The 21,595-nt window shown below is 31.6% G+C and overlaps 1 protein-coding gene across 2 annotated transcripts in view; it reads left to right on the plus strand.

The window, feature by feature from the left end:
• Positions 1-16,197, plus strand: part of LOC136990180 (1-phosphatidylinositol 4,5-bisphosphate phosphodiesterase delta-4-like) — a 57,424-nt gene extending 41,227 nt beyond the window's left edge. For both annotated transcript variants that reach the window (XM_067288546.1, XM_067288545.1), the window contains exons 13-20: positions 1,149-1,244; positions 1,931-2,024; positions 5,860-6,039; positions 8,894-9,001; positions 9,072-9,133; positions 11,375-11,510; positions 12,333-12,482; positions 16,053-16,197. In XM_067288546.1, coding sequence (XP_067144647.1) covers positions 1,149-1,244; positions 1,931-2,024; positions 5,860-6,039; positions 8,894-9,001; positions 9,072-9,133; positions 11,375-11,510; positions 12,333-12,482; positions 16,053-16,153 — 927 coding nt within the window. In that variant the 3' untranslated portion in view covers positions 16,154-16,197. The remainder of the gene's footprint in view (positions 1-1,148; positions 1,245-1,930; positions 2,025-5,859; positions 6,040-8,893; positions 9,002-9,071; positions 9,134-11,374; positions 11,511-12,332; positions 12,483-16,052) is intronic.
• The last annotated feature ends 5,398 nt before the right edge of the window (positions 16,198-21,595 follow it).

Raw genomic sequence — 21,595 nt, forward strand, 5'->3', positions numbered from 1 at the left:
TCTCAAATAATCTATTGTTTTCCATTTTAGACTCATTGGGCTGCAGTTTGAAAAAATTGTAGATCTATAAGTTCCCACCACCATCCGTCTTCCAAGAACAGAGTTAGTTAGATGAAATCAGAGACCATATATGGAAACCTTAAGGCAGAAGGCCCTGATTAACTATATACTAACTTCTAATTCAAATCAAAAGTCACATTATTTCAATTTAAAACTTCTCCCCTGAAAGCAGTTAATAGATGACTGGCATGACTCTATTGTTAAAGGAAAAGTATGATGTACAGGGGCAAGACACTACAGTACTAATTTGAGATGGAGAGCATTTATTTTAAATTAAAGAAATTAAAAATATGATTAAAACTTGCAACCTGGCATTGTAATGATGTCACAATAAATAATTGCTGATTCATTTCTCCCTTAGGGCAGTCAGATGTTTGAATCATCATCTGGGGTGGTTTCCATATTAACAATCATAATCATGGGAATCAAATGACTACAGACATCTCAAAATATTGTTCTTTGCATCAAGCTATCATAATTTCCTTGCATATGCCAGGAGCTGACCTTAACATGTTTCTCTTCAATGAAGAGATCAAGCCAGAAATAAATGTTTTTGATCAGATAAACATTTTCTCACTAAAAGATAATTTCTGGTAGATTTTCTTTTTATTTTTAAGTCACAAATGGCTACATTTTGACTTTGAGAGACTGATATGGTTAAAAGAAATAAAAAAAATCCATTAGATCATTTTATCTTTGTTGAACATTGTTTATTCTTGATATATGAAAGTCAATTTCAGGTAATTGTCTTTTAGCTCAAAGAACATTTCCAAATGACTCCTCTTTCAATCTGTCTTGAGTGACTTAACTTTACTGGGTCCTTCCATTGGGTCAATTTGGATACATCCTTAAGTATTCTAAAGAAGCTGGGTACGTTAAGAATATTACCGGGAGAATTTGAATAAGTAGAAACCATAATACTTAGAAATCCTGTTACAATGGGACAAAGCACAACATTACATTTGCTACGCCAACGTATAGTTTCCACTTTTTAGAAAGAGTAGCATTTTAAGGTGTTAGGCATTTTCATTAGTTGATTCATTTGTTGTATTAAATTTACAAGACTTATTTCAATTTTCTAATTTCAGAATAAAAAGTTAGATGGTGATGGTACCAGTGCCAAACCTGTTGATTCAGATTCTGATGAAGATCTTCCTCCTACTGATAAACCCAGACAAGAAAAGGTAATTTTCCTAAATAACTTATTTAATATTAATATACTTACTATTAAGGTCATTTTAAGCAAGTTTTTGAGATTATCCAATTTCTTAAGAGGCCCCTATATAATAGATGTTTACAGTTATTATTATGCCGGATTACTGTGTGGGTCTGCAATTTGAAAATTGCAGCCTGTATGTTTTCACTGTCTGTCCATCATTAATCTCAAGAATGGAGTTAGTTAGATGACTGCCATGACTCAATTGTTATTGGGAGAAGTATGGTGAACAGGGGCAAAGTGCCACTAAAAATCCAGATCAGTTATGGAAAGCTTGGGTCGGTGACTTAACTGTGTGAAAATTTTAAAAAATAATTAAATATTGCATGCCAGCATTGTGACGATGTCTCAAATAATTGCTCGTTTTGGAAGAGTAATAATAATTGTAGACAAATGAAAAAATTGATATCAAAGAACTTTGTGAAACTGATTAAAATTTTCAGTAATATATTTTGTATTAAAAGTATTTAAGCATTTCTACTATGTCTGAGATCAGAAAAAAGATGAAGCAACCTTATACTATATGCAGGGACATTGGTCTATCTCATTGTTTATCATCTGTCTGTTGCTAATTCTGAATTTTATTTTACTAGTCAAAACTACTTTCTATTTGAAGCAAAACAGATCACAAAATTAATTGAATATAATTTTCAGCCAAAAGGAGATAGCAGATTAGCAGCTGAATTATCAGATCTAGTCAATTATGTTAAAGCTACTTCATTTAAAGGATTTGAGAAAACAAAAACATGTAAGTAGTCCATTTCAGAATAAAATATTGAAATATTTTTAGCATATAAAGTATATTGTAATATGTATTATAGTCTATAATCTTTTTAACCTATATATCAGATTTGTTTCACTTAGATTTTAGAAAACTAAACTACATCATATTAGCATTGTAGTTTAAAAATTTTAATTATGGTCAATTAAAAAGTGATTGAGGATTACTATAATTTTCTGCAAATAATCCAAGGGTGCGTTCTTCTATTCCTCCGCGTAACTCTGTGCGAGCGACATCTGTTTAGGAAACGCGTTCCACAGGAATTTTTAAATTCCGGTCGGAGTGCACGCCGTCGAACGGCAAAAACAGTCACTTGTAGCAGTAGTTTACGGTGGAAAGCAACATGGCGTCCTCCATGGCTCAGATAGTTTCATTTTGGGGTCCATTATGTGGTTTTATGAATGAAAATTTAGAAGTTGTGAAAGCGCAAGTTAGTGCACGTGGTGATGAAGTGTCTTTGTGGTGGTTCGGAAGGAAATATTTGCGAGTCCGCGAGTGACGGTATCAATTAATGACACTGAGAGAAAAATTACACAATAAATACACCTTTTATTTCTTCTGAACGCAGTTCTTTTAATTCACGGATCCCAACTCGATATAGTTACTTCTATAACTTTACAGGGGGGAAGGCAGGTCACTTCTTGTTACTTCACATATATACAACATGCGCGTAACACAAATGAACATGAAGAAAAAAAAAGGGGGGGAGGCCTAATAACTAATTTACAACTAACCTTATAACTATCTTAGAACTAACAAGGAAAAGGAATGGATAGACTAAGAAAAGTAGAGAAAATGCAGATAGGAAGTACCTGGGCCCAAGTCGTGTAGTTAACATCCTTGATGATTTTTTATGCTCACAAAAAATCGTAGTAGTCTCGCTCTACTCCTCCAGTAGCTCTATGCCTAGATTCTTCGGTTCTCTCAATGCCTTAGAGGTTTTCGTAGCCTCCTTTCCTCTCTGGTCTCGGTAGGTTCTCTCTCAATTCGTAGTCCCCTTTCTTTCTCAGTCTGGAGCACTACTTACTATGTCTGTATCCTCCGATGTCCAGCCAGAAAAGTGTCTCCTTTCTTTTCTTACGCTGCCTTGGGCCTATACTTTCTTTGTCCATATCCCCAATTTCAGGGAAGTCTTAATCTCCTCCTTTGTTCGACACTTGGTTCTTGGAAAGGGCAACCCTTCCCCTCGAGCGGTAACGGTTCACGTATGAGTCGCTTTGAGACAATGAGAAGGACATACGAAAGTAGGAATGAGAGAAGAAAATAGAAATGAAATACAGAACTTATGAACTATATATATATATATATAACTAAAATATGGCTGACGGCCACATCTTTTTGAATTTTTTTCAAATGGTAGCTGGCATTCTAATTTTTTTCATGGCTATTTTGAATGCTCTTTCAACAAATAATCCATTTTATGGTTAAATTTTACAATTGGGACCCTTCTTTTGCCTTTAAAGGCTCATATTTTAGAATTGTAGATTCCTCCATTACGATACTATTGATAGCGCGGGCACCGTCGTCTTTCTTTCTTTCACCGTCGTTCCTAAATGCCTACAAACAGCAGCGCACTCCCATAGTAGCAGAGACGCAGAACAACCACTATTAACAAATGCACCCCAAGTGTTACCTGTATTTAATTTTAGTCAGTTTAAAAATGAGTGCAGGTTATCTACTGATTTTAAATTGTAGTTACGAACTCATCCAATAGCAGAGCTGGGCAAAATACCAAACAAAAATTTTATATTTCATTATTTGTAAAATAAATATTAAATACTTTCTAAAATACTCCAATATATAGCAGATATTTAGTCTTTTGAGAACATTAACAGTTAGAGAGAACCCTTGTGTTAATAAAGTGTCTCTCAACCCAAATAGAAGTAACTGATTTTAATGATTCTTATGTATGTTGTAAAACATCAAAAACTAAGAATTTTTCCTGATATGTAGGAAAAAACATGCTTTAAGGTTAATTTTATTCCTCAAAGTTGGGCATGTCAAGCAATGATTTTACATTGAAAAACTGTTTCTATATGAAATTATCTTTTAAATACAGATCACCATATTTTTGTCTAGCTAGTCTGGGTTTTCATTATAAGAAATGTTTTTATATTTTTTCATTCAAATTGATGAGTTCATAAATGCAATTTAAAAACAATGTTTAACTCACTCCATTGCATAATATGAAATCTCATTCAAACAACTTTAGATAAACGAAAAGTCACTAAGAGTATCTTTAGAGAACATGAAAAATCCATAGAAATATGAAGTGTAATTAAAAAACTTCATATGCCAAATGCAAAACCAATATATAGCTATCTATTATGTTGTTGTTCAACTACAAATGTTTCATGTAAAAACTTAAGTCTTTCCTGATTATGTGACATGTGTTTAGTATTGAAGCCTTCTGTAATATGATGTATGTGTGCTGCTGTTGACCTAATCTTTCTAGACTTGTGTGGTGTATATTGTATGACACATCTACAAGAAAGGACTATTGGCATAATAAGTATCTTATCCAATCTCACAGCTGCTTTATTTCATGGGCAAGTTCTGAGTGCCATATTTCTGAATGCTATTTCAACAATTTTTAACATTCAAACTATCAGATTAATGTAGACATTAAAAAGTTTAGAATTATTCTATTTTATAACAACTATTTATTTACAGTCCATATGAAATGAAGTGGCCTGTCTAGTTCTTTAAGCTGTGTGAGGGTGCTATAGAGTAGAGGGACAATCAATTTTTTCTGAGGTAGTTAAGAATTTTCACTTGTTTAGGTTTTAGATTTCAAAAAATTTTTCGTTTTTTGTTGATTTTCTAATTTCAAAAATGAATTCAGCTCAGAAAAGGAAGAAAACAGTTAGCAAAACTAAAAACATAACATTAAGTGTAATAAGTAGGATGCCTGTATATTGAAGCACTTGGTTTTTTGTCTTTTTTGCCCAAAGTTCCATCATCAACTAACAGACTAGAAATCACAAATTTTCCATTATCTATATTCAGTTTATGGCGTCTGACGTCGCCTTCTGATCTCCAAGATCTTTCTTGGAGCTTTCTGTTGCAGCGTCTTTTTTTTTACTGGAGATAGGGTGCAGGCCTAGTGTCCAAACCCCCAACCTGGAGGACCAAGGTGTCTCTTTTTGTCTGGCACCTACTCTTTGACTTGTCTGGCTAGGGTAGCCCTACCAGTAGCTAAACTACCGCTGGTATAGCTCTGAGTCATCGGTGTACCACAACAAGGTAGAGACACCGTCGGAGGAGTGATTTCTAGTCTATTCTGCAAATATAAAAGAAACAAATGATATTTGTCCAGTATCCCATGCAACTATATTTTTATATAGCTATTGTTTGTCATATGTTGACCAAACCAATATTCCTTGTTTTCAAGGCCAAGTTAGTGCCGGTTGGTCTTGTGGCTATCTTGTAGAGTGCTGGTCTAATGTTGAATCATAATTTGAAGCTTCTTGCATAATGTAAAATGCCCTTTTTTATAATCTGTGGGCTCTGCTGGTTATAAGGATGTTTGATGATGATGCTAAAAGTACAAATTTAAACACTTCAATCAAAAGCCTTAAATTGTTTTCCAGTAAGGGTTAAAAGGACAGTTATACTATAATACATTAACTTTAATTGTTTCTTATTTCACTGAGTTTTCATTGCAAATAAATTAGAAAGAATGTTTTAACACACTCAAATTTTAAATATTATAATTTAATAATAATGAATAAATAATTTTTAATATTTCTTAAAATACCTCTTTTCAATAATAGTGATTAAGTATTTTTTTCTGTCAAAGGGAAGTTTTACGAAATGTCATCATTTCAAGAAGTGAAAGCAGAAAGATTGGTTAATGAAAATGGAGAAGACTATGTGAAATATAACAGACATCATTTATCAAGAATATATCCTAAAGGTACTAGAACAGATTCTAGTAATTATGATCCTGTGCAGTTCTGGAATGTTGGTTGTCAAATTGGTGAGTAAAATTTGTTATGGTATAATTTACTACATTAATATAAAGTATACTAATTTTAATTTTGTATTTTACCACAAAAATGGAAAAGAGGTAGTCAAACATAACTGATATCATGATTTTTAGATACTATAGGGTTTAATGAAACTCAGTTTCAATATTTGAGGGGTAGATTCTAGAGTCAAACACACTTAAAATCCTCTCTAAATGTTTTTTCAAGTCAGATCCTGTAATCTCTGGCAGGAAATTTGAAAAAGTACCTTTATTTTAAAGTACTAACACTAGAGTTGTCAACTTTTTAATTTTTTTAATGCTGCTTCAATGGACTGAAATAAGTAAATGTTGTCCAAGTAGGTCCTATTGTAATAAAGTGGATAAGGCTTTGTTTACATTTAAGATTTTGCAATATTCATATACTTTACAATAAAGAAATCTTCATTAACAGACACTCCCGGATAGTGGACCCCTCTACTTAACGGACATTTTTACAATCCCTAGATTCTTCAAATAGAACATCTATTATGGATACAGACACTGTTATCCATAATCAACCTTACAAAAATGCAATGTCCCACCTTCAATATTCCAAAAGAATTAATTAGAAATGAAATATTTTAAAACAAAAAAAGAATCTTTTCAAAGAATAGTCTTTCAGATGACAAATTTTGACTGTAGGCATCAAATAAAGATTGACTTAAAATAAGAATAGAGGAGGAGGAGCAGGTTATAAGAAGTCAAATAATAATCTTTATCTGTTAGAGAAGTTTAATCTGGTTAAGTTGTCAATCACCATTTATCATTATACATATTAATGTTATTAATCTCTTGTCTTGTTGTTGGAATTAAGCTTGTGATACCAAAAAACTAAACTTTTCCATAGTTATTCATTTGACAAGAACCATAGTATAGTAGTAATGAAAAAGAAACTTAAGATCATAAATGATATCAGTAAATCAAATATCTTCCCACACTTTAAAGTGGTCGGAAATTGCCTTCGGTAACACAACCTTTGAACTTTCACCAAACAAATGCTGTTGTTGTAACCGTTTTAACAGCTTTGTGGTGGCTGAAGCATAATTTTTAATAAATCGGTTACTGAAAAAAGCAAAAATGTTTCTGCTTTGTAGTTATTGAGTAGGTGTAACTTTTCAAATTCCTGTATTGATTTTTATTAGTCGCTTAGATCATAAATGACATTATAAATCTAACAATTCCGGATATATTTCTCCACCCCTTGAAGTGGATAGCAAATTGCTTTTGTAACTCGACATTTGAATGAGATCCAATTAAAACGAGACTTTTACAGCTGAAAAAATAAATAATATATTGTATATATAGTTTAATTATATATGCTACATATACTTTTTGGTACATTCACATTCTTAATGCAAATTTGATGTTTTTGTAATCCATTGTATTCTTCACTACATGATGACCAGGTTAAGATACAGTATGTACCACCGAATAGGGGAGACCCTCTAAATAGCAGAAAAACTTCTGTCCCAGAAAACAATTGAAGTTCGTTACTTGTTTTAGTGCAAGTTCAATTTTCTCATTTAAAAACAGAAGCTTTATTTTAAATGTTGAAAACTGTGTTACTAATTCGTACAAACTGAAATAGAAGTGGATACCACTGTTTGTTACAGACCCATTTGGTGTGAGGTTTGAAATTGATTTCACAAAATTTTTTGGCAGGACAGATCTGAAACAGTGGAATTTGAAAAAGTTTACAGAATATTTTAAACTTATTTTTGACCCTAGTGTGAGCCAGGATATGGTGAACTTTTTTTTTTTTTTTTTTAAATTAATGCTTAAACTCATGGGGGGGAAATAAAATTTTCTTCCCAACACTTAATAAAAAAACTGGAAGGATATGATCATATCTTTCTCCGGATTCACTTCCTTTCAAATGTGACACATCTTTCTAATGTGTCACCCAGAACCAACGATCGAAATTCAACTATTGGCCCCAACGTATAATAATTCCTAATAAGGTCATGGAAAAAACCCATAAAGGACCCCCTAATAAAAAGGAGGGGGTCAATGACAATCAGAGTTTGCCGTCGTCGATAGTTCTGTAAACTGGTGTGCTTGTCGATCCCTTTTGACTACTGCTCAAGCCGTTGCCCATCCTTTACCTTTCTCAAGACATCAAAAGACTTCCATCCTTTCAATTCATCGAAGCTTCTTCCGAATCTTGCGGACCAGGAGTATGTCGATTTGCCGATTCTGTGATTCTGAAGAGGGATCAACTTCTGTGAACTAAGGTATTTATTGATGCGCGAACGATTGTAAACTCTCTCTCGTGTGGTCAGGGTCGCAATATTACTGATAAGGTTACTCCTTTTTCCCTATATTGTGTTATAAAATTAGCAGATAAGCTAAGCATCTTAAACAACTTTGTTTGTACAGATTTGTAAATAGTGTAGATAAACAAGTATTTTTAAATGATAAATTTGTTGTGGAGTGCACTTCTTCCGGTTGTCTTCATCCATCTCCATTCAGAGTCCAAACACCTACATACGCGAACCTAATAACTAACGGCTATCGCGATTTCCGTGTCCGTCAAGACAGTGGTGTCAGTCCTGACGTGGCATCAAAGAGGTGCCGACCCTGCAGTCAAACTAGAATCTATCCCTCAATTATTGAAACGGAGTTTCATGCACCCTGTACGTCGAATTTAATTTCTAGCATTAAGTACTTGAATAAGTTATTTTTAATAAATTATATGAACAGTCTTCCTAATTTGACATGTTTCATTTCTAGAAATAGAAATAAAGTAAGAATTCATTTTATTTAAGATCACTAAACAAATTCTTAATATTTATTATATTTAATTTTAAATGCTTTTTTGCAGTTGCTCTAAATTATCAGACCTATGATGAACCGATGTTCTTTAACCAAGCATTATTTCTTCAGAATGGTGGATGTGGTTATGTGTTGAAACCAGAATTTTTATGTAAAGGTTAGTGTATTATTGCATTTATATCATTCACAGTGCTGAAAAAATTAATTTTGTTTTTTCTTTATTATAGATATAGAATATAATCCTTCTGATCCTCCTAAAGAAAAATACAAAGAGATTTTGACTATTAAGGTAAGTAATTTTAAGAAAGATTTTCTGTACTTCTAATCTATTTCACTGATGACATATAATATCTTTCTTAATTGTTATAAAATTGTGAGAGAGTGCCAGAAAGTGAGGCCTTTATCATAGTGTTGTTGGTATTAAAGAATACTTTGCTTCTACCATCAGTTGGATTCTTTTCCCAAGCTGGATATGCTTCAGTTGAAATGCATTCTGTATGGTTGTCAGTTTAGCAATGGCAACCATACTGAATGCATTTCTTCTTCTATCAATACAAAGAAGCACCTTCAAGACTTGCTGTTTTATTCTAGTCTGATGTCAACAAGTTGTCAAATGTTGGCCACTTCAGGATGTAGCCTTTTATTGTCAAAACTTCAATTCCTTGATCCATTACCTTAACAGTTAAAATATGTGTGTGAGGAGGACCTATATAGCTGTTCCAAATTACTATATTGTAGGTTTATATTTACTTCTTTGGTTTTCCTTTTTATTTTAATGTTTAAAAATATTATATACTGTTTTGTATGTTTCATGCTAGTATGCTTTTCTCAAAGACAGATTTATTATGCTAGATGGAACAAACTGACCTTGACACGTGCAATTTTCTTGTATGTATTTCGGATGTAACAGGTCTCTCTTCAGTCTTAATACATAGATCCATTTTTTAGGAATTTTAGGCATATGCATACATGTTAAATTTATAATAAAAACTTCTCAACATATTTGGTGGATTTCTGTCATGTATGTCTATATGAGTACATTTTAACCAGGGGACACGAACTTGAAAAGAAAATTTATACTATTCAATACAAACTCCAGAAATCGATGAAACCATATTTTGTACTATCACAATTTACTACTATCATCTCTCTTACATATCTGCATTGTCTATTGCCTTTGAGGTTTGTTTCCCTCTGGCTCACAAATAAGTGTTAGGGAGAGAGAAATAAACAAATTATCAGTTAGGAGGCCCTCCCAGATTCATGTATTTGTAAACCAGGATAAATTTTTTTTAAATATGCTTGTGCATATCCTTTAATCTCATTTTTCACAGTAAACTCTATTACTAAGGTAATTGGAGTTTATAAACATGCTAAAATTTGAAATGATTTGAATATCTCAAATTTTCCCAAATGCCACTGAAACATTGCAAAATATCACTGCATCAAAATAATTGAGACTGTTTCCCAATATCCAAAGTTCCAATATTCAAATTGTTTTCAGAAATGCTTAGATTCAGACAAGTGTGTGGCTATGTTGGGCTGCAATTTGAAAAAATAGTGGTAATTTATAGGTCTACAATCTTCTCTCCGTCTTTCCTTAATCTCGAGAATAGAGTTAGATTGATGAAAGATGAGACCAGATATGGAAAACCTTAGGGGCAGGAGGCCCCAATTTACTGTGTACGAACGTCTGATGCAAACCAGAAGTCGTGTTATTTCAATTCAAATATTTTCCCCTGAAAGGTGTTAGATAGATGACCATCACAACTCTATTGTTAAAGGAAAAGTATGATGTACTGTACAGGGGCAATTCACTACTAATTTGAGGTGGAGAGAATATATATTAAAAAATTAAAAATACGATTAAAAATTGCAGCTCGACATTGTTACAATGTCGTCATAAATAATCGCTCACTTTAATAGAGTTTAAATGAAATTAAATATCTTTTTTATTTGAAAATATTTGAATTATGTATTTTTAAAAATAAACAAATCAGAAGTATTAGTTTAAACAATTGAAATTAATGATCATTTTGATCCTTGTGAATCAAAATGACCTCAAATTATAATAATGATTTAATTTTAATCAAATTTAGAGACAAAAAGTTTCATTCAAATCTTTTATAACAGTTAAATTTGATTTAATTAATTAGAAGAATTGGGGATACAGAAAAACATCGTGTGTGTATTTGTTTTGTTTTCAAATTTGAACAATTAAAATTATGATACTAGTTCAAACATTGATATTCAAAGGTTAAGAAAATAATAACAATGAATGAAAAAGTTTATTTTGTTAGTTAGATAACACATCATCATCATGCAAAAAACTATTTGTACTGTACAGTACAACTACTTGTCATCGATCATATCACTCAAGATAAAGTTATAATTAAAGATACACTTGATTCATTTTAAATCATTATAACTTTCAGCAATTATTTCAATTTTTAAGTTGCTAAATTATATTATCTTTTTGTAATTTACATTCATTATCCATTGATTAAAATTACATTTCTACATTAAACAGGTTATAAGTGGTCAACACATTCCAAAGCCAGATGAAGACTATGAAGGAGAAGTCATTGACCCCTATGTAACAGTTGAAATTAAAGGCCATCCTTGCGATGAATCAAAGCAGAGCACAAATTATGTTCGCAATAATGGTAAAATTTTAATTTCCAATTTTTATAGTACTAGTAAACTTGATTAATGCAGTAAGATTTCAATGGAATCATGATGATTGTATTAATTCTTTTTTACAATAAAATATAGAAATGAATATATATGACATTTTTCTTTATGATGATTAAAGGAAAATTATAAGATGGATGAAAAATGTGATCTATACATCTTTTTTTTCTGTCAAATAACTTCGTTCACCCATAAAAAAAATCAAATTCAAAGGATTTTAAATATTGTGCCTCGCAATGTTTCTTAGAATATTTTTTTGTACATGCTCATGGAATGAAAGGCAGGAAGCACTAATGAGGTACAAGAGGTTTATGTAACTCTGAATAACCCCTACTGCATTCAATCCAGTATCCAGGTATGATATCTCGTGGCTTCAGAGATCACCCAACAATACCCTGTGAGTATTTGCCTCTAGGTTTTTGAGAAGGATTGCATTTATATGATGAAACCAAACATTATTCGGGAGCTTATGGACAGAATTGTGGCAACTGTGCATCTTATAACACTAGAAATTTTGTTGAAAGTCCCACGAGCATATGCATTGACATTCAGGCAACCAAACTGAAACAAAGTGAGACTGAAAATCCTTTACCAGGATGTATTTTGTAATATCGTATAATCTAATGTGCAAGAATTTCAGCTCTCTTTAAAATAAAATGGGAAGCAATTATGACCCCCCCTTGTTGTATTATCATCATATTTATCTAAACATATTACTTTTAAGTAATTATGTATCTGTTATACTGTATTGTATACATTTTATTTCAGTAAATTTACACAGTTTTTTTTCCCAGGTTTTAATCCAAGATGGAACGAAACCTTCACGTTTCAAATTTGTTTACCTGCACTTGCCATAATTGTATTTAAAGTAAAAGACGAGTGCAAAACAGGAGTCAATATGACACTTGGTGAATATGCAATTCCATACACAGTGATGGCTGAAGGTAAGTAATATTTAGAAGCTTAAAAACAAAAACCTTTTAATATTTTCCAGGGAGAGATACACATGTTCTCTCTCTCTCTCTCACATATATTACAAAAATATTTAAATGCTAATGTTTATAATGGCATTAGAATAGTGTAAAGTATGTTCTAAAAGAACTAGAACAAAAGTTATTAAATCATGAATTGTGTGTAATATTTAATTCATCCACCTTGTTATTTCTGTAGAAATTGCAACATAATTGAGCAAATTAATCTTCTAATAACAAGGCAGAAATTTAAAATAGATAGCAAAGGTTGGTAAATTTTATTTTATTGATTTTCACTGATAAATACCTCCCAATTAAAACAATTGGAAATTGGACTTGTCAGCAGAATTTTGGAAAAATATAAGAAAATTTCCTTGAATATAACCAACAGAAAGATGACACCAAAATAAAATCATTGCTCATCAAAGGAAATATATTAGATGATGATCAGGTTATAACTGAAACTTTCGCAAAATACTTCAACTGCACATGGAATCTATAATAAGACCGAATCATTGTCCCATCTCCACAGCTAACTTTGTCTACGAGAAATTCTTTTGTCTTGGAGGCCATCGATGCAAAGGAAGTTAACACAATTATGAATTTAAAGACTAGCACACCCGATATAGATAATATAAACATGGATATAATCAAATCAATTGCAGATATTATTGCTACACCTTTAAAGATTTAATTATTAGGAAGGTTAGTTTGTTCAGAAATTTTTCTTTTTCAAAATTATAGCATGGTCATACCAATATACAAAATTAAAGGGTTTAAAAGTGACAATTTGGCACAGAGTATTTGGTTTTTTTTGCGTGCGCATGACTTGTAGGTAGTCAGGGGACCGAGAACCAAGTCAAAATAAAATATTGATACAAAATAGTGACACTGTTTCTACAAACAGGCACTAGTGCGAGATTTGCACACGAGTTGCTTGTTGGGAATTTCGAAATGCAAACGTTGCAAAATCAAATTTTGACAAACGTGCGACACGTGTCATGCTTGTATTCTCTTGCTCTCGTTTTGCCGTCCTGTGAAATGACGAGAGCAACATCAGGACAATTCAGGTACAAATATCTTCCCACTTACCATAGCCAAGAACAAGCCCGCTGCAATCTACAACAGGACCCCGAGTACCAGTGACGGCTTTTCCTCATTGGTTAGTGTGCTCATTTTTCTCTTTTCCTTAGAAAATGGCTGTGCAGTCGAGCCCCGAGTGTCACAAGACATAGTCTTGTCCCAAAAGTGGCCTTGCCATTTTACTCGTTTAGTTTCAAATTTATAAAGATTAAAACGAACAGCTGTCATCATCATGACATAATGGAAAAACACTGCAGCCATCGAAGAAACTGTAACAACTTAACTCTCTACAAAACTTTCTATAGGACAGTCTGCTCTGGTTTTCCAGATGATAAAATATTGGAATTTGCTAAACGAAAAAGTGCAGGAAATAATCAAATTTTTATTTTATTGTTTTGAGCTTCTTTTGGTTGGTTGAGATTTTTCAAGTAAATAGAAAAGACGGAAGCAAAAATCAATGAAATTGAAGCATTCACATTATAAATGTTGGTTGTGAGTTTTGTTTTTCAAAAAAAAAAAAAGGACTGACTAATAAACACAACTAAATGTTATGCAATTGATTGGGTTTTTTTCCCTGTTCTTGTTCTTTGGTCTTTTTCAAGTGTCTCAAAAACAAAATTGGCCATAGTGTCTATACTGAAATAATAATAAGTAGGCCTTTCACTTAAGTGGGATTTCTGTTACACTTCTAAACCTTCTTCAGATAGTGTCCTGGAATAGAATGTGTAGAAGAATCTACAACCAGAAAGATTTAATTTTGAAAAAATCTGAGTCAAATTCAAAATTTTTTTTCTTAAATATTCAATGGGGTATGTCTTTTACAGCCTATGCATTGGCTATTATAATGAATTGAATATGGCCTGCCATGCATGCAAATCTGTTTTTCTGCTTTAAATATTTATAGTGATTCTAAATTTCCGAGTTGAGTTTTTTTTTATGGGGCATTTTTCATATTAGGGTGGCTTGTTGGAGTTCTGGTTAAATCTTTCTTTTCATTTGTTTATAGTTGGAAGGTGGTTTGCCTCTTTTTTTCTGTTTTATGTTCCAGAAGGCATCTTTGTAGACCTGGAGTAAACAAGGTCTCTGCCAAATTGGTTCGGTTAGCAGTATTTAGCTCTTTCCATGCAACTTGAATGTATAGAATTATTACAAGAATCTGCATGCATTGCAACCACAAACAAGATAGAAAAATAGAACAAAAACACATTGCAGAAATTGCCAAGATGCATGGCTACACTAAAAACTCAGTTCATTTCTTTGTCTATATGCTATTCTATACACTGAGTGACCAGTAGAATAAAACTCCAACAAGGGCACACCTCTCTTCTTGATAAAGTTATAACCTATGAACACCATAAGCACTATATAAGGAGATAGCATCCCAGGTTACTGCAAAAATTGCCTAACCCCAAAATGATTTTGAAAGTGTGTCAGGAGTCTACCAGATCTATTACTTTAAGTGGAATTTTATAGAGACCTTGTATATATCAGATCTGTGAAAAGATCCCTCAATACCTTCTGGAACATAAGATAGATATAGAAAAGAGGCAAACCACTGCCCTAGCTATATAAGAACTCCAATAAACCACCCTAATATGAAAAATGCCCCCATACAAATCAACTTAGAAATTTAGAAGCATTATAAATGTTTAAAGGAGACTTCCAGAGACTACCCATCAAGTTTAAAGAAGAAAAATAATCTTGCTTGCATGGCAGGCTATATTTGACTGTCATTATAATACATATTGCATAAATAGCCAATGGGGTGTTTGCAACTCAAGAAAATGGTGATCCTTGGCTTCAGAATAAGATTTCTTGCCAGGCTTAAGAATCACATTAACCAATGTCTTATGTTAAATGCATTGGAGAAGCTAATTGATAGGCAACTGAGGGACATTTGAGCAGGTTTCTTCTCCATTCCCTTCAGTGGAACTGATATATGAAAAATTAAAATATTTAAATAGGTCACAATTTGGAGGAGTTATGATGTCTGCTTTGGTTTATTTCCTAAATAATCTCACATGCATTTGAACACTTTCAAATGCTTGAAATCCCCTAAAATGTGGGAGTAACCTCTCCCACATTTTAGGGAAAGAATTAAAATAACTTTTTCCTCCCAAATATTTAAGTTTTGTATAATATTTTTGTATTAATTTAAAAGTCAAACAATTTTATTAATCAATTTGAATCTTTCTGCCCTGTGGACACTAAGGCTTTTTTTTCCATACCTATTGAGAGTTTTCCAGGGGGTGAAGGGCAAACTATCCATGAAAAATGTGTGTTCTCTGTCCATATTTGATCCTGTCTCCAGAGAGGTAGGCTAGCTGAGGAAATTAACTAGCTAGAAATGAGAATGTTTAAACATTATTAAAATGCTGTGTGTAAATAAAATTCTTTAAATTTAGAATTAACTTTAAATACTGTCACATACAATATATAAACAATGCTTTTCATTTTCAGGTTATCGCCACATCCATCTTCTCAATGATTTTCGTCAGCCAATCATACCAGCTACTATATTTGTCCATGTTGCAAAGCAGACGCTCTCAACAAAACTTTAAAGGGCAAAATAAACTACATTGAAGATATATGCCAAATATTTATAATTGTTAAGTTTAACAATATATTGTCAGAAAGTTTGCATGTTTTTTAATTGTTACATATAAAAAATTGAGCATATTTAAAAAATTTTTTAAAATAAATTGCAGCTCTGAATATTAAAGATACTGTTAATCCAATCTAAAAGCTTTGGATTTTGTTATTTGTGAAATTTTGTAAATAAAGAAAAATATCAGAAGTTTAATATTAGTTGTCTTTTTTTCTTTTCCTTAAATAGTTTTGAAATTATAGAAGTTTAGTACTAATTCAGTATCAATATTAATTATTGGTTTAAGTTTTTAGCACTTTCATTATTACAAACGTGGCACCAATTTTAAACAGTTTTATGTGATTTAAAACAGTGTTTTTCCATGAGGCATTAATAATGTAAAATTTACCAACTAAAAGGAGGAGGAGGAGGTCAATCTCTAACAAATTTGTTAACTCGGTGAAAATTATGGCAGAAATAAGCGACGCGGAAGGCCTAAACTTCTTACACCTAGAAACGAAAGAGGTTTTTCATCCACTGACGGTCAACAAGTTGTCTGTCAGAGAAGCAGCATCAACATTGCCAATTGCAGTTTCACCAGCAACTGTGTGGAGATGTATGCATAATCATAAAAATGCAAAATTTACAAAAATGGCTGGCCCACGTTCAATTGTGTTAATTTCAGTTTGCCAGTCTTTTCAGATGGAAAAAAATGGAATTTGGATGGACCTGACAGTTGTAGTCACTACTGGCATAATTTGAAGTAGAATAAAGAAGTCAGAATGAGCAGACAGCAAGGTGGGGCTCTGTGATGGTGTGGGCAGGATTTGGATGGAGAGGTAAAACATTTAGTTGTCTTACAGTCCTTAATTATACTTTATCATCAATTGTCTACTTGGACATAACTTATTAATAGGACTTTGTGTCAATACCCAAAACACTGGTATAAAGTCCTATTAATAAGTTATGTCCAAGTAGACAATAGATAATAAAGGAGGTAAAACACGTATGTATACAAGGTATAATGAAGTCAGGAAAGAACTGTTATCACTTATTGGGTAAGAAAACTGCCAATTCCAACAGGATAATGCTGCCATTCATGCATCAAAGTCAACTAAAAATTGATTTGCTGAAAAAAAATTAATGTAATTGATTGGCCATTGTGGAGCCCTGATATGAACCCGATAATGTTTGGGGCATTGAGTCATCTTGTATTGTCCATTTTGGCCATAAACAACACTGTAAATGAACTATCAACGATTGTTGGGAAAATATTAAACAAGAACTTCAAAAAATAGTAAAATGTATGCCTGATAGAGTATTTGAATTAATTAAATCAAATGGTGGACCTACAAAATATTGAGACATCACAAATCATTTCTTTTATGCACCTGTATTTATATTTTGAAAATCTGTGATATTTTTGTAATTGTCAGATAGCTCTACAACATCAATTTAAACATTTTCTGAAATTTCTAAACAACATAAAAATAGTAATGTCTTTGTTGTTGAAAAAAGTGTGTATAATTTTGAAACAGACTGTGTGTGTGTGTAAGGGTATAAAATTTGGCTGATAATCAATTCAACAGATTTTTGTTAATGTAAATAAGTAAAGAGTGCATTAGTGTGAAAAATCCATGTCCAATATAACTGATGATTTTGGGGAAAAATTGTGATGACAAACTTATTGGGACACTCACCTTTTAGTTCTCTCCCCTTTCATTTTGTGTCAATTCACATTTTAATTTATATATATACTTGAACTTATATCTTAAGGCAGTTATCAGTATTTAAATTAACAGTTTGCAAGCTAGGATTGTTCCATTCCAACTTCAAACCTCCTTGCTTTCTAATTTTGTTCAAACTCTACAGTATGATCTGAGTTCAAGATCCAAAGCTATTAGATTTTGATTCCTGAAATAAAGGCTTTGAAGAACTGGTAACCTATGAAGTGAGAGAGACATTAGCGAGGTTGAGGCTAAAGTTTTAAATGTGAAAATATGTATGTCGGACATTCAGTGCCGTTTCCTGTAAGCCTAGAAGTTTGACAATGGCATTTGGAATGTCGAGCATGATTCCACTGACTTTCCAAACACCGTTGTCAAACTTTCAGCACTGCTTTCTTGTAAGTCTAGAAGTTTGACAACAGTGTTTGGAAAGTCAGTGGAATCATGCCTGACATTCCAAATGCCATTGTCAAACTTCTAGGCTTACAGGAAAGCGGCACTGAACGTCCATCGTACACATTTTCATGTTTAAAACTTTGGCTTCAACCTTGCTATTAATTAATCTTATGACACTAATGTTGCAGAAGAATTACAAACTCAATTAAGACAGTAAAATTGATGAAAATATTGTCTTAGTTGAGGTTGGTTTGTAATTCAAAACTACAAACAAATTATATATATAATTAGTAGACCTGAAAAAGGTTTACAGCAGTCACTATCACAGATACTTATCACCCAAGTGTCTGACAGTGTTCATAAACAATACAGTATTGATAAGATTGTAATGATAAATGTTATTACATATAATATGCTATACATGATAAGTTCAGTGCAATTATTTCAAATCACAAAGTGTGTCATAGCTAAATATGCTACTTTGTTCATTTGTTGAATGCTTTTGTATATATCATAGATAATGCAATTTCCATGTCCACTACAGTATGTATGATATTTCATGAATCTAATTGTTCAAACATTCATTTAATTGAATGTGGTGTTAAGTGCAATATACTTAAACACCCTTGCTGTATTGTATTATGATAGGTGTTCTTGCATTTCTGTGGAGTATATGCTGTCGCATGTTATCAACACTAAATTACAGTAATCAAAAACAAAACCTACGTATGACTTGCCCTGCCATATACCCCATTCTCCGAGCGGGTGTATGGCAAAGCGAAAGCAAGATTACCAGAATGCAGTTTACAAGTTGCCATCTCAACCATTAAAATATTGCTTTTTCATTTCTTAACAAATTGTAGATCTGTTTATTACATTTTGATTGTGTCATATAGATCTAAAGTACTAAAACACTGTAAAATGAAGGAGTCCTTTTGTATTTTAATTCATATTAAATGTTTTTTGAGACTTTCACCTCATCAGACAAAATGAATTTTTGAATTTTTTGTTGTGGAAGGCACAGGTATCAACTAGTTTGTTGATACCAGCCCTCAAAATACAAGCATGATGTATTCAGAAAGAATTAATCTAATAAAATATTTAATTCTCAAATTTTAAAACTGCTGTTATGTAAAATTATAAGTTGCAAAATGTTTTAACATTTAAATATGCTGATTGATCTACTTTGTTGTGCTTTATAACAATTCATTGGTACACATCAATGTAACATTAGAGACAGTTTTTCTTGTGCCAAAACATACAGTTCTGAATATTAATAATAATTTTCCTAAAGATAGGGGAGCTGTCCCTAAATTACATTTGCATTCTTGAAATTTTTACTCCCCATCTCTTGTCCAGGTTTCTATAACCCCCTCTCCTCTGGACATCCAACAAAACTCAATCCCCTTTAAAACCTCTATCACTTTATGCATTTTATTATATTTATTTCAAAATTTCTTTCTAATTATTTCATTTCTGCTTATGGTATCTATCATTCACAGTGTATAAAATTTAGTGAAATAAAATGATGTTCAATGAATATCAACTCTTCCCCTCTCCTTGTCAGACTTTGCATTAATATTAGTATAATTTTTTAACCAAATTTAATAATTTTATTTAATAATAATGAACAAAATCAAAACTAAAGACTAAAAAATAAATTAAAAAAGTAATCTAAACTCTAATGTAGAAATCCATTTCCCTCTAATTCAACTAATGTTTATTAAATATTTAAATTTTATACAATGTATGTGCTTGATTGTAAATTAATGTCTTCAATCAAGTTTCACGGGTGGCCAGTGAGTACAGTATGTTAACTTTCATAGTCGGAATGGTTCATAATGTAAAAATATCATTTATTATTTTATTTTACACTAATTTCCTGTGTCTAGTAGTAGTAATAGTAGTAGTAGTAATCAACAGAAACTTATTTTAATATTAATTTTCTGTTTAATTTGGTTCAAAATGTATTACCTTTTAAATATTTTAATTTTGAAACACACCAATAATTTGTCACCAGTCAATGATTTTAACATCTGTTTGAACCATTAATGTTCTTTTAATCATGACTGGAATTTAAAATTGGCATATAACCCACATTCTTTTTGAATTTTTAAACACAGCTAACCCGTCGGTTATCATTTAAAAGCAGCATTCTGTGAAATTACAGTACAATATACATGCATATATATTATAATATGTGACCTTGGGAAATGTACAGTACCTCAAGTCAAACATAAATAATACTATAAGTTGGGTATTAACCTATATGATTTCTATCATTGTAAAATAGTCAAGACAGATCCAATCAACATTTATCAAGTGTATGATTTATTTACATAAATAGAATTCTCAATTGTTTTACTACAATTTATTTGGAAAATATTTGAAATTTAGATATAATTTTTTTTCCAAATTTCTATATTACATATTGTAACAAATGATGATTGAAAAAAAAACTTAGCAATGTTATTTACAATAGAATGACCAAGTTTTTCTCTTGGGAAATTGTATATGCTTTTTTTTTTGTAGATTCTACATGACATATATTTCACATGAATAAAATTATTTAATTTTACACACACTAACTGCCTTCAGATTAATTAAAGAAAATATTTGATATTTCAATCAGAAGTAACGTATTTAAGAAATTACAATGTAATTTTTTTATTTATTTGAATTTAACTTTGGATGGCAAAACAAAGAATATTCTACCACTTGAAAATAAAAATTAACATATCAAATACAATAAACCACTGCTTTTGTGACCTTATTGCTTTCTTAACTGTTTTCAGTTTACAATGGATTCCTGGAAGTTTTAATCCCAGAAAATATAATTTGAACTGTATAATATTACACAGAAATGAATAACAGAAAAGTATGGCACTTAAATATGGCATTTCACATAGTCACATTCAAAAACACATTACTCGCAAGATACTGTACTTATCTATTTATTTAATTATACTCAAATATCAAATGCTGTCCCTTTCTAAGAAAAATGGCATATAACAACTGAGTAGCAGTAAAAATAAACCAAAGCAATAGTGTTTTGAGTTCAGGATATTCGTGAATTCTTTACAATGCTCATAGGCTACTAAATTTTTCAAAGTGTATAAATGTTCAATTATAATCTAGACTTTTAAAAAAAACATGCAATTTCTTATATTAATTATTTGATATGCAACATCTTATTTCTGTTACAGAAATAGTGTAGTAGTAAATTTATACAGAGTGAAACACTGTACTATCTACTAAAAATTTCTCAGATCATGATCAGACATTCATATTTT

Source organism: Centruroides vittatus, unplaced genomic scaffold (assembly GCF_030686945.1).
Source record: "Centruroides vittatus isolate TY-2023 unplaced genomic scaffold, ASM3068694v2 scaffold_861, whole genome shotgun sequence".
NCBI classification, from domain to species: Eukaryota; Metazoa; Arthropoda; class Arachnida; order Scorpiones; family Buthidae; genus Centruroides; species Centruroides vittatus.